General features: G+C 37.9%; 1 protein-coding gene across 1 annotated transcript in view; it reads right to left on the reverse strand.

The window, feature by feature from the left end:
• Window positions 1-15,949, reverse strand: part of HDHD2 (haloacid dehalogenase like hydrolase domain containing 2) — a gene marked incomplete at its 5' end in the record, with an annotated part of 32,501 nt that overhangs the window by 10,671 nt on the left and 5,881 nt on the right. Inside the window, one exon of the mRNA XM_084252494.1 lies at window positions 13,487-13,571. Within this exon, the coding sequence (XP_084108620.1) occupies window positions 13,487-13,571 (85 nt within the window). The remainder of the gene's footprint in view (window positions 1-13,486; window positions 13,572-15,949) is intronic.

Here is a 15,949-nt window from a genome sequence, read left to right on the forward strand (position 1 = left end):
AATTGTGAGTTTTTAAGGACTCAATGTTCCATGTGAAATAGAAATTTTCTAAGAATATTAAACATCCTGAGAGAAAGAAGAAAAATCCAAAAAGGTCTAAGACATCCTCAATATTGCTGCTTCTGCTTATAGGCAGAGGTCAAAACAAATATATAGTTAACTGACTTAGTAAGAAGTACTCAAAGTAGAAAATACTGAAGCTCTCCTTCTGAATTAAAAATAAGATAGGGCTATCTACTTTCACTACTTCAATTTTGCACTGTACTTGGAGAATTCCAGACAATATAATAAAGCATGAAAAAAAATGAAAATACAAAGAGTGGTGGGGAGAAGTAAAACTGTCGTTATTTGTAGATGACACAATTTATCTATACAGGAAATTAAATCCAAGAATTCTACAGTAAGTAATAATATTAGCAAGTAAATATATGAAGGTCACTGCCACAAGGTTAGCATAAAAAAACCTAAATGATTTATCTATGCATTAGCAACAAGCACTTAAAAATGAAATTTAACAAAGTGAGATTTACAACAGCATCAAACAACATGAATTAAAGGCCATACTCTGACAATGTAAAAATAAAACCTAAATAAATGGAGATATATTTCATTTTCATAAACTAGAGGACACATTATTGTTCAGATATAAATTCCATCCAAATCCATAGATTTAATATAGTACCAATCAAATTCAGGTTTTTTTTGTTTTTTTTTTAGGAAATTGACAAGTTGATTCCTAAATTTATAGCCAAGACAAAGGATCCAGAATAGCAATCTTAAAGAAGACCAAAGTGGAAGGCTGTAGATTGCCAGACATTAAGCCTAATATACAGCTATTGTATTCAAAACTGTGGAATGGCACAAGTATAGATAAAGAATCTAGAAACAGATACACATATAAAGAGAGAGAGAGAATATTACTTGATTAAGATCAAAAGCACCACTGCAATTCTGTGAGGGAAAAATGCAATAAACGTTGCTGAAACTGGAAATCTACATAGGGAAAAAAACCCAAACTTTCACCTCACCCAATTTATAAAAATTCACTCACCTAATTGCTAGAGAAAAACAATAAAGCTTGCAAATGAAAACACAGAAGAATATCTTCAAGACCATGGGGTGGGCACAGAAATAATGACAAAGCAAACTTCACTAAAATTAAGAACATCATGTTCTCATATTATTAAGAGAGTGAAAAGGCAAATCACAGATAGGCTAAGGTATCTGCTGGACATGTATCAACTAAAGACTTGAGTATCATCATCAACAAGCTCCTACAAATTAGTAAGAAAAATACAATCCAATCAGAAAAGGTAAAAAGATTTTGCATGTACACAGCATAAAAGAAGTTATCCAATGGCCAATTAGTACACGAAAAGGTTTCAACATTACTCATCAGAGAAATACAAACTGAAACTCAGTAAGATACCACTATATACACCAAGCAGAATGGCTGTAATTACATAGAATATGGCAAGAGACTGGTGAGAATGTGGGGAGGGAATGTGTGACTTGGTACAATCACTTTGGAAAATGGTTTAGTAATAGTTACTAAAGCGAAACAAGTGCTTATCCTATTACACAGTAATTTCACTTCGAGATAGAGACCCAAGAGAAATGACTGCAAATATGCCCCAAAAGACATGTAGAAGAATGTTCATAGCAGTTTTATTCAAAACATTCAAAATTGGAAACAACCCAAATGCCCATTAAGTGTGGAATAAATAAATTGTGGAATATTCACACCCCAGACTACTAAACAAAAAATATACAAAGAAAAAAAAAAAAAAAAAAAAAAAAAAGCAAAGTACTGTTACATTCAACAACTTGGATAAATCTCAAACTGACAAAAATACTGCAATTGCATGATTTCATTCAGATGAAGATCAAAAACTGGCTATAAGGAAGAAGTCAGAGTAGTGGTTACTTTGAGGAATGGGTGGCACTGACTGGGACAGGGAACATTCTAGGGTGTTAGAAATGTCCTATAACTTGATCAGAGTGGGGGTTACACAGTAAAATTGCATTGAGCTATATATCGACAATCTGTATATGTACCTTACCGTGCATGTTATACATCAGTTTTTTTTTTTTTAAAAAATCATTCACAGGTGCCTCCCTGGTGGCGCAGGGGTTAAAGTCTCAGCACTATTAAGCTATTACCACCCATTGCGGCATGAGTTCGATCCCCAGGGAGTTAACCCACATGGTGAGGCAGACCTCTCCTGTCTTGCCCACTGTTCCCCTCAGCAGTGTATTTCAGTAGATCCACCTGTTCTGCTCCCCATACTATCACAGGTGAATCTTCTCACTCCCCGCTCCTCTGGCCTATACCCCAGTTCTTGTATGCATAAATAAATAAAAATAAATCTTAAAAAAATCATTCATAATATATTTATGTGGTTTGAATAGTCACCTGAAATTTTGACTCAATTACATATTCTATGACTTTCCAATTGGCATGTAAAAGTTCTTATGTATATACTAACAGAACGATTTAAATAACTCAAGTTCTCCAGTCTTAAATATTTTCACCTCCAGAGTGTTTTACTTTTTTAGTCTGGACTTTAATTTAAAAGACTGAATAGCAGGTAGCCCTTTCAAATGGAAAAATCCTACAGACATACTTCTAATATAAGGCCTGCTGACACACTGTTCTGAATTCCTCATACAAGTGGCTCTAAATAATTAGAAAAGAGTCAGGAGTTATGGTACTACTGCAGTGATAACTAGAGCTACTATTGCGATTTCTCCCTCTCCCCACCTCCACCCTTTTCTCTTTTTCCCTTTCTGAGGAATTGACTATATTGGAGTAAACTTGTTTCTGTTTTTCTTTAGGAGATGGGGGTAAAAAAGCAACCCAACATTCAACAGAAATCATTTACGGTAATAAGAATTTGCTTCTATAGAAAAAAACTACTGATTCCTGGACATCTCTAAGATCCTTTTGGAGGATTTTTATTCTTTGTAACAATTACAGGAAAGAAGTCATTAATAAAACTTCAAACCATTACTGGTAAGCAGCCTCCAACCTCTGTGCTTAAATGCGAAAGTTGTGATGTAATGTTACTTATCTTCAGATATAAAGACACTTTATAATGACATTTAGCTCCTCTAGAAGCTGCAGAACTGTTGCCTCTAAATTAGAAAAAACCTTGAACTTTTCCTAAGTTAAGCAACTCCATGCAGTCCCCCCCTCCCGCAAATTCTTTTGATCCAAGAACTATAGGAAAAAATCTCAAGGAGATAGAGGGGCGGAGCAACATGGCGGCGAGGAGACGCTGCGAGTAAGATCTACCATTAAAAAAAGTTAATAGGGAGGAAAAGCGGCAGGTCCCAGTGAGAACTGGGACACGGAAGATAAACGGACGACTCCAACAAACTGCCCAAAGAAGAAAGTTGCCATAAAAGAGGACCAGAAGGGAGGGAAGCGCAGAACCCTGCTCCCCTCCCCCGCCCACAGAGGCGGCACTCTCCGACCGGCAGAGAGGAGGAAAACAACAAACCAAAACGGCCAACAAGAACAAACGATGCAGCAAGCGGGACTGTGAGTGGAAAGGAACTATTGCAGCCACCACACCCCGTGAACGTGAACGGGAGCTGAGGCGGTGGGGCACAAGGCAGACACAGCACCCCAAAGCCGTTGAGGTGTACCCTAGCATCCCCGCTCTGCTCCCTGTCCCACGGGGTGGAAAATCAGCTCCCCAAGGGCTCTAGGAGAGATCTCTGGCGCCACCTAGCGACTTGACCCCAGCACAGGCTACTGAAGGAGCTAGTGGCCAGCTGGGGAGTTAGCCCACACCGGGCCCCTTCCGAACAAGTAGTCTGAGCCCACAGGGAGAGCGAGCACCCACAGCCGGGGCAGACCAGGCGCGCAGAAGAGTGTGCCTGAGACCAGACGCGCAGGGAGTGTGTCCCATATCACCATTTTAGAACAGGGACATTTCTTCAGTAAAGACTACCTGCAGAAGGCTTCCTCAGGAGCCAGAGGTGAGCGGGGGAAATTCGCCCACGCCAGACCCCCTCTGGCCTGCAGTCCAAGCCCAGAGGGGGAGCAGGAACCCACCGCCGGGGGAGACCAGGCGCACAGGGGAGTGTGTCCCCACATCGGCATTTTAGAACAGGGACCTTTCTCCAGTAAAGACTGCTTGAAACTGACAGATGACTCCTGGAGGAACCAGAGGGGAGCAGAGAAGCCCACCCAAGATGCCGGCCAGTCCCAACAACACAGTGTCCCAACGCATACGGCAAATTAGAAAAAAGACAGTAGGGAGGAGAAGAACCACACGCAACCTAGCAACTCTCCAGAGAAAAAGCACACCACAAAAAGAAAACCAGCCCCCAGATTGCAACGACAATAACTTGGAAGAATTTCTGAGCCTTCCAGAAAGAGAATTTAAAATTGCCGTGATTAAAAAACTGACAGAAGTCATAAAGGAAAACAATGATAAGGGGAAAATAATAATGATCAGAAGAATGCAATTGAGTCCCTAGAGAGGGAAAACAATGGTCAGAAGAAAGAAATTGAGTCCCTAAAGAGGGAAGTAAAAGAAATGCAGGAGATCAAAGAATTAATGGAAGAACTAAAGAATTCTGGGAAAAGCAATGAAAGCAGAATAGATGAAATGGAAGAACGAATAAGTAATCTTGAAGACACAGAAATAAAAAGAACCAAAACAGAAAAGGAAAGAGAAGTACGAAGGAAAATGAACGAGGAAAGACTTCGGGAACTATCTGACTCCATGAGGAAAGGGAATATAAGAGTTATAGGAATACCAGAAGGAGAGGAGAGAGATGTAGGAACAGAGAAAATATTCAAAGAGATAATTGAAGAGAACTTCCCAAATGTGAAGGAGGAGCTGAAAATTGATATACAAGAAGCAAGAAGAATACCAAACTTCCACGATGAAAGGAAAAATACAGCAAGACACATAATAGTAAAGCTCCCAAGAATCCAGGACAAGGAAAAAATAATGAAGCTGGCAAGAGGGAAGAAACAGATAACATTCAAAGGAAAACCAATCAGGCTGACATCAGACTTCTCCGAAGAAACACTACGGGCAAGGAGAGAGTGGAGGGACATAGTCAACAGACTCCAAGAAAACAGATGCCAACCAAGAATACTCTATCCCGCAAAGCTCTCCTTCCTCTTTGAAGAAAGAATATGGACCTTCCCAGACAAACAGAAACTCCGGAATTTCATTGCAAATAAACCCCCACTCCAAAAAATACTACAAGGAGTCCTAAAGCCAGAACCTCAGAGGGACGAATAACAATGAAAGAAGGCCAAAAAAAAAAAAAAGTTATTAAAAGAATAAATAAATAAAATCAAAGGAAAGACAAACACAATGGCAAATACAGATGTTAACATATCAATATTAACTCTAAATGTAAATAGACTAAACTCTTCAATAAAAAGACACAGAGTTGCAGCCTGGATTAAGAAACAAAACCCAACCTTTTGCTGTCTCCAGGAAACACATTTAGCTACAAAAGATAAAAATAGGCTCAAAGTTAAAGGATGGAAAACAATCCTACAAGCAAATGGACCAAAAAAGAAAGCAGGAACAGCTATACTTATATCAGATAAAACAGATTTCAAACTCAAAAAGATAAAAAGAGACCCCAATGGTCACTACATTATGATCAAGGGGACAATACTTCAAGAAGAAATAACACTCATTAACATATACTCACCAAACGAAGGAGCACCAAAATATATCAGACAACTGTTGTCCTCTCTGAAAACAGACATCAGAGAAAACACATACGTAGTGGGAGACTTCAACACACCACTATCAACAATGGATAGATCAACAAGACAAAAAATAAGTAAAGAAACCAAAGCTCTAAATAAGGACCTAGAGCAATTGGGCTTAACAGACATCTATAGAACACTAAACCCCAAAAAAACGGAGTACACATTTTTCTCAAGCGCACACGGATCATTCTCCAGGATCGATCACATACTGGGACACAAGACAAACATCAACAGATACACCAAGATTGAAATCATATCAACCATCTTTTCTGACCATGAAGGCATCAAACTAGAAATAAACCATAAAAAGAAGGCAAGGAACTTTCCTACCTCATGGAGATTAAAAACCACACTACTGGAAGACCATTGGACTAATGAGGAGATCAAAGAAGAAATTAAAAAATTTTTTGAATTGAACGACAAGGAGGACACCAATATCCTAAATGTATGGGATGCAGCAAAAGCAGTAATAAGAGGAAAATATATAGCAATAGAAGCTCACATCAAGAAACAAGAAAGAACGCAAAGAAACAACCTAATCTCGAAGCTCAAAGATCTAGAAAAAGAACAACAAAAAAACCCCAAAACCAGTAGAAGAAAAGAAATAATAAAAACCAAAGCAGAAATAAATGAAACTAAAAAAACAATCCAAAAGATCAATGAAACCAAGAGCTGGTTCTTTGAAAAAATCAATAAAATAGACAAACCCCTAGCCAGGCTCACAAAGGAAAAAAGGGAGAAAGCACAAATAAACAGGATCATCAATGAAAGAGGAGAAATCACAACGGACACAGCAGAAATCAAAAGAATAATCAGTAACTACTATGAACAGTTATATGGAAACAAGTTTAACAATCTAGAGGAGATGGACAAATTCCTACAACTCTACAATCACCCAAAGCTAGATAAAGAAGAAATAGAACACCTAAACAGACCAATTACAATTAGCAAAATTGAAATGGTAATCAAAAACCTCCCCAAAAACAAAAGCCCAGGACCTGATGGATTTACAAATGAATTCTACCAAACATTCAGAGACGAATTAGTGCCTATCCTTCACAAACTCTTCCAAAAAATTGAGAAGGAAGGGACAATACCAAACACGTTTTATGAAGCCAACATTACACTAATACCAAAACCGAACAAGGACAACACAAAAAAGGAAAACTACAGGCCAATCTCCCTAATGAACACTGATGCAAAAATCCTCAATAAAATTTTAGCTATCAGAATCCAACAATGTGTCCATAAGATAATTCACCACGACCAAGTAGGATTCATTCCAGGGACACAAGGATGGTTTAACATCCAAAAATCAATCAACGTTATACAACACATCAACAAAAAGAAATATAAAAACCATATGATAATATCAATAGATGCTGAGAAAGCTTTCGACAAAGTGCAACACCCATTCATGATAAAAGCCCTTGAAATTCTTGGGATACAAGGAACATACCTCAACATCATAAAGGCCATCTATGACAAGCCAACAGCCAGTATCATTCTCAATGGTGAAAAGCTGAAAGCAATTCCATTAAGATCTGGAACAAGACAAGGATGTCCACTCTCACCACTGCTTTTCAATATAATACTGGAAGTCCTAGCCAGGGCAATAAGACAAGAGAAAGACATCCAAGGAATCCAAATAGGAAAAGAAGAAGTCAAACTATCACTATTTGCAGACGATATGATATTATACATAGAGAACCCCAAAAACTCCACAGAAAAGCTAATTCAACTCATCAATCAGTTCAGTAAAGTGGCAGGATACAAAATCAACACGCAAAAGTCAGTAGCCTTCCTATACACAAACAATAAATCTGAAGAAGAAGAAATCAAAAAAACCATCCCTTTTGTTATTGAAACAAAAAAAATCAAATATTTGGGAATAAATCTAACAAAAGAGGTAAAGGACCTATACAAAGAAAACTATAAAACACTGTTAAAAGAAATAGAAGAAGACACAAAGAAATGGAGAGACATCCCCTGCTCATGGATTGGAAGAATAAACATTATTAAAATGGCCATCCTTCCAAAAGCAATATACAGATTCAATGCTATTCCAATCAAAATTTCAATGTCATTCTTCAAAGAAATAGAACAATTATTGATGAAATTCATATGGAATCACAAAAAAACCCAAATAGCCAAAGCTCTCCTGAAAAAAAAAGAAGGGAATGGAGGCATCACACTCCCAGACTTCAAACTATACTACAAAGCCATAATCATCAAAACTGCATGGTATTGGAACAAGAACAGACATACAGACCAATGGAATCAAATAGAAAATCCAGAAATAAACCCACAGATTTATGGTCAACTAATCTTTGACAAAGGAGCAAAGAATATGCATTGGAGCAAAGAAAGTTTGTTCAATAAATGGTGCTGGGAAAACTGGGTCGCTACATGCAAAAGAATGAAGCTTGACCACTACCTCACACCATACACAAAAATCAACTCAAAATGGATTAAAGAACTAGACATAAGACCTGAAACCATAAAATATATAGAAGGAAATATAGGCGAAACACTACGTGATTTGCACATCAAAGACATCTTTACAGACACATCACCCAAAGCAGTGATAGTGAAGGCAAAGATAAACAGCTGGGACTACATCAAATTAAAGAGCTTTTGCACAGCAAAAGAGACAATAACAAAAACAAAGAGAAACCCCACCAACTGGGAGAACATTTTTGCACCCAACACTAATGATAAAGGACTGATCACAAAAATCTGCAAAGAGCTGATGAGACTCAACAACAACAAAGAAAATAATCCAGTCAAAAAATGGGCAGAAGAGCTAAAAAGAAACTTCTCTGAAGAGGAAATGCAAATGGCCAACAGGCATATGAAAAAATGTTCAACATCACTTGTCATCAGGGAAATGCAAATCAAAACTACCATGAGATACCATCTTACACCAGTGAGAACGGCACATATTAAAAAAACTAGCAACAACAAATGTTGGCGAGGGTGTGGAGAAAAAGGAACTCTTCTGCACTATTGGTGGGAGTGCAAACTGGTCCAACCACTGTGGAAAGCTGTGTGGAGATTTCTGGACCTACTAAACATAGAGCTTCCATATGATCCAGCAATTCCACTCCTAGGTATTTACCCAAAGGACACAGAAACATCAATTCCAAAGAACACCTGCACCCCTATGTTTATAGCAGCACTGTTTACAATAGCTAAGCTTTGGAAACAACCCAAATGCCCAAAAATAGATGACTGGATCAAGAAGATGTGGTACATATATACCATGGAATATTACTCAGCATTCAAAAAAGATAAACACATGCAATTTGCAGCAACATGGATGGCACTGGAAGGGATCATGCTCAGCGAAATAAGCCAGAAAGAAAAAGAAAAATACCGGATGGTCTCACTCATAGCAGGAATCTAGAAAACTTAAATAAGGGACCAGCAAAATGAATAACTATAAGAAAGTGAAAATCAAAATCAACCAAAAACTATGAACCAGAGACACTTTTACGGGGGCGGGGGCGGGGGCGGGAGGGGAGGGATTGGGGTCAGAATGGGGGGGCTGCAATTGTATGGGGAATATAACAATAAAATTTATTAAAAAAAAAAAAATCTCAAGGAATGTTGGAGGCGGCCACCCTGCGTAGTGAGCAAAAGGGCCTTGACCCGAGTCTCTAAGGCATGTGAAAACACATGCGTCTCGGAGGAAAACCTCTGGGTGACAGGACTTGGTGTTGAGAGCCTGGAAGTGAACTGCATACATCTCCACAGTTTAACAACAAAATAATGAGCTAACTTCCCAGGCTCTGGCTAGGAGGCGATAAGATTATGTGTGTGAGAACTAACTGCCTGGTACCCTACTGTCTGAAGTAAATAGATAATAGTAAGAAAATAGACTAATCATTCATACATGTTATCATTATGTGGTATGCTTTGATGTTACACCTGCTACAATTAAAATAGTATATAATGAGCACTAAGACAATAGATTTGCTGCATGCTGGACATGACAGTCCCCCATGTCTGATTTCCTTCACCGTCGCGTCCCAGGTTTGGACTCACTAGAAGTCCACAAAGGAGCAAACATAAACATTGCTTAACAAATGTGTTGTCAGAAGTTTCTTAAAACTACCTTCAGAAAACTGGAAATAACCAACAGGAAGCAGGGCTACATATTTATTACACTTATTACAGTGATTTCTGACTTAAAATCAAACATATTTTAGAATAATATTTAACAGTATGGAAAAACATGAACAATATACTGTTGGGTTTTTTTAAACAAGTCACCACACAGTACATATATTATATGTACATTCTATAGAAATAAATCAACTAGCGAGGTGAAAGAACTACAGGTTCTTTTCTCTTTTTTGAACATTAAAAATTTTTCACTAAGAAGACAGAACACTTTCGTGTTTAGATATTATTAGTTTTGTTAATACTAAGTTTAAGTTAGATTATTAAGTGATGTGCCTGCCAAGGTGGACTTTCTCCTAACAGAGATCATCAAATTTAATTATAATTGGTCTATTACTAAAATGCTCAAGCTTTAGGTTTATAACTAGGTCAGAAGACGAAAAAGGACCCTGCTATATGCTAGTACTAAAGCTGTGAAAACAATTAAACTAGAGCTATGGACATTCACATTGGTGAATCATGCAATATTATTGAGGAAAAAAACAAATTGATAAATGCATAAAGTACAAAACATGCAAAATACTATATACTCTCTAGGGCTACACACATGTGTTATAAGAATAAAAATGTAAGAGAATGATAAACAAAATTTATATCCCAATTACGTTTCGATCTTGGGTGATAAAACTGGGGGTATCAAATGTCTTGATAATCTCTTTCTTAAACTAGCTGACTGGTGTATGGGTGTTCATTATATTATTCTTTATATCTTCTAGTAGTAGGTAAAAGGAACAAAGTCACCAGTGGTTCTTAGGACTTGAATAATTTACATAATCCAAACTTAAATCATGTCTATTCCTTGTAACTAGTTCATATTCTTGCCCTAAATCAATTCTTCAAAATTCAATGTTCTCAATTTCATTCAGCCATCTGAGACATATTTGTAGACAGATTGTACTATGCATTTTGGGGGGCATACCCACACAGTAAATAAGAGGCAGTGTAATGTGGAAGGTTGATGCATCTGCCTGAGGACAATATGCCCCTAAAGCTGGTATTCAAGACAGCTATGCAATGGGATTTAAAATCCAATGTTTATTCTCATTATCAACCTGAATAGTAATTTAACTAATCGGTGGTTCATTTGAGATGTCTGTATTTTCCATTTACAATACAAACAGCTGCAGTCATTGGTTGGAAGGCATGGTCTCTGTGGAGACATCAATATGCAAAGAAGGGCAAGACCTAAAATCCTTCTGTTAACTCTCCACCCAGCTGTTAAGTGCATTTGTGAAATTAGAGTTGACCTATAAATGCACTGTAATGCTTTAAAATGTGGTGTTTAAAAAAATCAATATGGTTAGGGAAGTGTACTAATTAGACAGCATCCGAGCAATTACGAAGTATTATGCCAACATATATTTTTATTACCCTAAGTCTAGTATTAATCTAAGACAGAGACCTCCCAACTTCCTATTAAATATGTCCTTCCCAAATTACCAGCTAAAATCAATCAATACCTTTTCCTTGAATTCTGTGGTTAATGAAATAAATAAAAGGTAGGAGGGGTCAATTTGGAGTAAGACATAATAGCAGGTGCTCTACTTCAAATGAAAACCATTTTTAGTATAGCTGTAAACTTTATGTACAAGGAGCAGGTGAGATAACCTGTCCCCTACACCCTCCCTGTCGACACTAAAGTAGGATAACTGAAGCAGGTGACACAAAATAAATGTTAATACCATACACCCCAAAGTACTCGTCATACAATCTTGCACAGCTATGAGTATCCAGAAAAAAACTAAGTAAAGAGATACTTAGCAATGATGATTATGTTCCTATTAAACAAAGACTTGACTGTCACAGTGACTGAGTGCCCATAGTTTCCATTAACCAAGGATCTAAAATCAATGTGCACAAATGGGGGGTGGAGGTGGGGAAGGGAAGGTGCTATTTCTGGCCACATGTATTGTACACAAGGACAGTCATTTTCAAGATCAACACCAAATAATGTAAATCCTGTGGTGAGATTTAAAGTTTCCTATGATCATGCTGATTCTAGGACACATGCATAGAGAAATGAATTCTACATCAAGAACAAGATAGGCTGAAGCTTCAGAATTTTGTACTGGTAAGAAAACAATGTTTTTATAGCATTCTTACTTAAATGCCAAAATTTATCAAGTTATTAAAAAACTTTAAGTCTAGGAGCCTCCCTGGTGGCGCAAGGGATTAAGACACAACCTATGAAGCTATCTGCAGCCACTGCGGCACGAGTTCGATCCCCGGCCAGGGAGCTACCCACATGGCACAGCGGATCTCACCTGACTTGCATGCTGCTCCCCTTAGCAGCATATTTCAGTCAGTCTGCCTGTTCTGCTCCCCACTCTGTCTCTGGTGAATCCTCACCCCCCACCCCCACGCCTCTGGCCTGTATCCCAGTTCTTACATGCATAAATAAATAAATCTTTTTTTAAAAAATTAAAAAAAAACAACTTTAAGTCTACTTCAATGTATCTATGCCATATTTTGAACTACTTGTCACAAATTCAAAGGCAAATTATATTGTTTAATGGTTTGACAAGAAGTAAACAGCAAGATGAAAAATCCAAGGAAAAAACTCACAAACTTAATCCTGATCAGATCTGCAGATAAATTCTGATGCAATTTATTTTAAGAAGTACAAGAATCTGCATACAATCTTACTTTGGAGAACAGCAGCAAAAAGTTTATATAGAATACATACACAACTGAATATTTGTAAGATTTTAAATATTTCTCCAAATTTCTACCAAATTTCTACCAACATAAGGACAATTCCACTTAACTATCCCACAGGTAAAACAACTCCAACCTAAGCTTATTATATCCTGACCCCAAACAGAAAGTGTTTCTATCAAATAAACTCAGGCTAGAAATCTGGATGTCCTCTTAGACTTACTGCTCCTCTCAACTCCTAAACCTGATCACCCATCAGATCATGGTGGCGCTGCCTGAATCTGGTTTTCTTCATCCCTACTGCCACTACTCTACCTCACAATATCAGATTCACTTACTGTATGATTTTTTTGAAAGCACGGCCAAATGTGTCAGCTTTCCCCTCCATGCTTTGTATTCCCATGGGAGGAAGATACACATTCCCCTTTTCGGATGTATTAGCCTGGAGGCAATTTTTCCATCAGAGATTAAATTAGCATGGTCAGTGGAAAACCAGCAGACAATAAGAGAGAAAACTCTGAGCTTTGAGAGGTGCCATTTTATTATGAGTTTCCCTCCAGAATATGGATTCTATAAACCAGAAAAACCCCAATGATGACAATATTTTAACAAATTGCTCATTTAGCGAAAAAATGCACAACAGTAATAAATATTATTTGGTACTGATCTAGAAGAAGATGTCTGTGCTCACATACAATCTAGGTGGCCTGAGAGAAAAAAGATTCAGGCAGCCCAAAAATGACCTGATCGATGACTGGGTTCAGGAGGGGAGAAAAACACTAAGTCTAAGAGTACATCTGGATTTTCATAACCTTGTATGACAAAGATTCAAGAAGGTAAGTAGAATATATGATCGGATGATGAAAAATAAATACTTACCGGAATGCCTGATTCAGAATTTGATAATGAAAATGTTCTGGTGCCAATCCTATGACCACTGCATTAGGATCATTTGTTTGTAGACCTGGGAATGGTAACCATACAATTGTTGAAAATGCAATTAAAAATAATGTCACATTTCATAATGTAGTTTTAGTCAAGCAAATGCAAATGTTTGCTGTAACCATAATCTGAGGTATAAGAGATTACCCTGCCAGTGGAAGTAGTGTAAGATACTGAAGAAAAAGATCTAGTATTTTAACACATTTCTTTTGCATGGTCTTACAGCTACTCAGTAACTAGAAGATTTGAATTGAAACTTGTAACCTGATATTCTCAAACAAGGAGCAATTTCTAACTTCAAAAAGCTTTACTGATTACAATCAACAAGAACAGCCATGAGTTATCAGATCAATAGCAACTGATGAGGGGATAGAAACCTAAGAGACAAGGGAAATTAAGACTCTTTAATTGACACAGTTGAGGTTAACACCTTCATGATAAATATGGAATGCACTGGAGATCCTACAGTTTTCTGCATAATGCCTAATCTATTTTTAATTTCACAAATATTACAATTTAAGCAGGTTTTAAAGATATTTGTACCTGACAACAGCTATGACAACCAAACAAGTAATCCACTATCAGAGTTACTAAGTCTGATTAAAAGTTCTGTGGATTATCTATACATCAATTTCTATTTGCCTCTTAGCATTTTCATTACCAATTCCACCAAAACTTGAGGAGAATAGGAAAAACAGATCAAGACTTCCAATTTTCTCCTCACCAGCAGCCATGATTATTGAGTAATAAAATTTATTAAAGAAAGAAAATTAAATGGTTGGCTATAATAAGAGCTGGGATTTTTCAAGTTCTGTTTATTATCTCCATTAACCACTAGCAAATATATTAAACATCAGCAAAGATATCGCCATTCCTTTCAAAGATCTATCAATTTTGGGTATTTTCATGAAAACTGACAAATATTTCCTTTATATCAGAGTCTCTGCTTATATACCCCAGTCCAGATCACTGTTGACACAACAATCTTAATCTTCATCAAATAAAATCAAAAGGAAAAAAACTGATTAAAAAAATCATTTTGTAGAATTCCAGCTAACCCAGAAACATAAGCACAGTGGTTAGAGAATGCATTTCTAATTATTTCGGGTTGCCCAGTTTTTGAATACCATTGTGGTTACCAGAGTGCACAGTGGGGGAGAGGTCAAGGGAGGGACAGCCATAGGGCACTGGCATTGGAGCTTTGGTGGGGGTGAGTGAAGCATGTGCATTTATGGAGGTGTGAAGCTGCACACCCCAAATTATACTGGTACATAAACAACTGGCAGGTCAAAAAAAATTGAGAAAAAATAAAACTATTGATGCTGTTGCCTATTTCATTAGGATTTGCCAAATGGTTATTTCCTAATTTTTCATTCCTCTTGCATTTACTAGACTGGAATTCTTTTAAATATTTTACCTTTATATATTTGGTTACTCTTAACAGTTAGTTTGAATAGGAAAGGGTGGATAAAAGCTTGCTTTACTCCCTTAATTTATCCATTTTTTGGAATAATGAGCTACTGCCCTAACAAAGTACCATGGTGACCAGAGTTTTGTGGGGATGAGGACCATTTTGAACTTTTAACATTTTTATACATACACACACACACACACACTGCAATCATTATCCTTTTTGATGCTCAAATTATCTCTTCAAATTGGCCCCAGTGTCCTTTACAAATCACCTCATTAGTCTTCAATAGTTTCCTTGCTAACACAACTAGTTACCCCAGATTCATATTATACAATGCCTGCCCAAATCTGGAATCAGCCATTTCTCCAAAGAAGGAAAGGAGCAAAGGATAGTCTGAGCACTGGGTTGTCATTACTTATAGGCCTTTTCAAGGGGAAAATCTAAATAACGATTATGCTTTTTTTTTTTTTTTAAATAGAGGCATGTTTTATTTATTTGTTTGTTTGTTTGTTTTTTGTTTATACATGCACTGGGTACAGTCAGAAGCGCGGGAGGGTGAGAGAATCCGCCAGAGCCAGAGCGGGGAGCAGAGCAGGCAGAAGGACCAAAGCACACTGCTGAGGGGAGCAGCGGGCGGCAGGAGAGGTCTGGGCGGCAGGAGAGGTCTGCGCACCATGTGGGACCCTCCTCCGGTGGCCGGGGAGCAGCCCGGGATCGCACCAGCGCTGCAGAGGCTGCGGGAAGCTCGCAACCCAGCGCTCAACTGCTGAGCCATAGGGGAGGCCCACGATTATGCTTTTTTTTTTTTAATAGAGGCATGTTTTTATTTATTTATTTATTTGTTTGTTTGCTTATACATGCACTGGGTACAGTCAGAAGCACGGGAGGGTAAGAGAATTCACCAGAGCCAGAGCGGGGAGCAGAGCAGGCAGAAGGACCGAAGCACACTGCTGAGGGGAGCAGCGGGCGGCAGGAGAGGCCTGCAT

The sequence above is a fragment of the Talpa europaea genome, assembly GCF_964194135.1.
Source record: "Talpa europaea genome assembly, chromosome: 13".
Classification (NCBI taxonomy): Eukaryota; Metazoa; Chordata; class Mammalia; order Eulipotyphla; family Talpidae; genus Talpa; species Talpa europaea.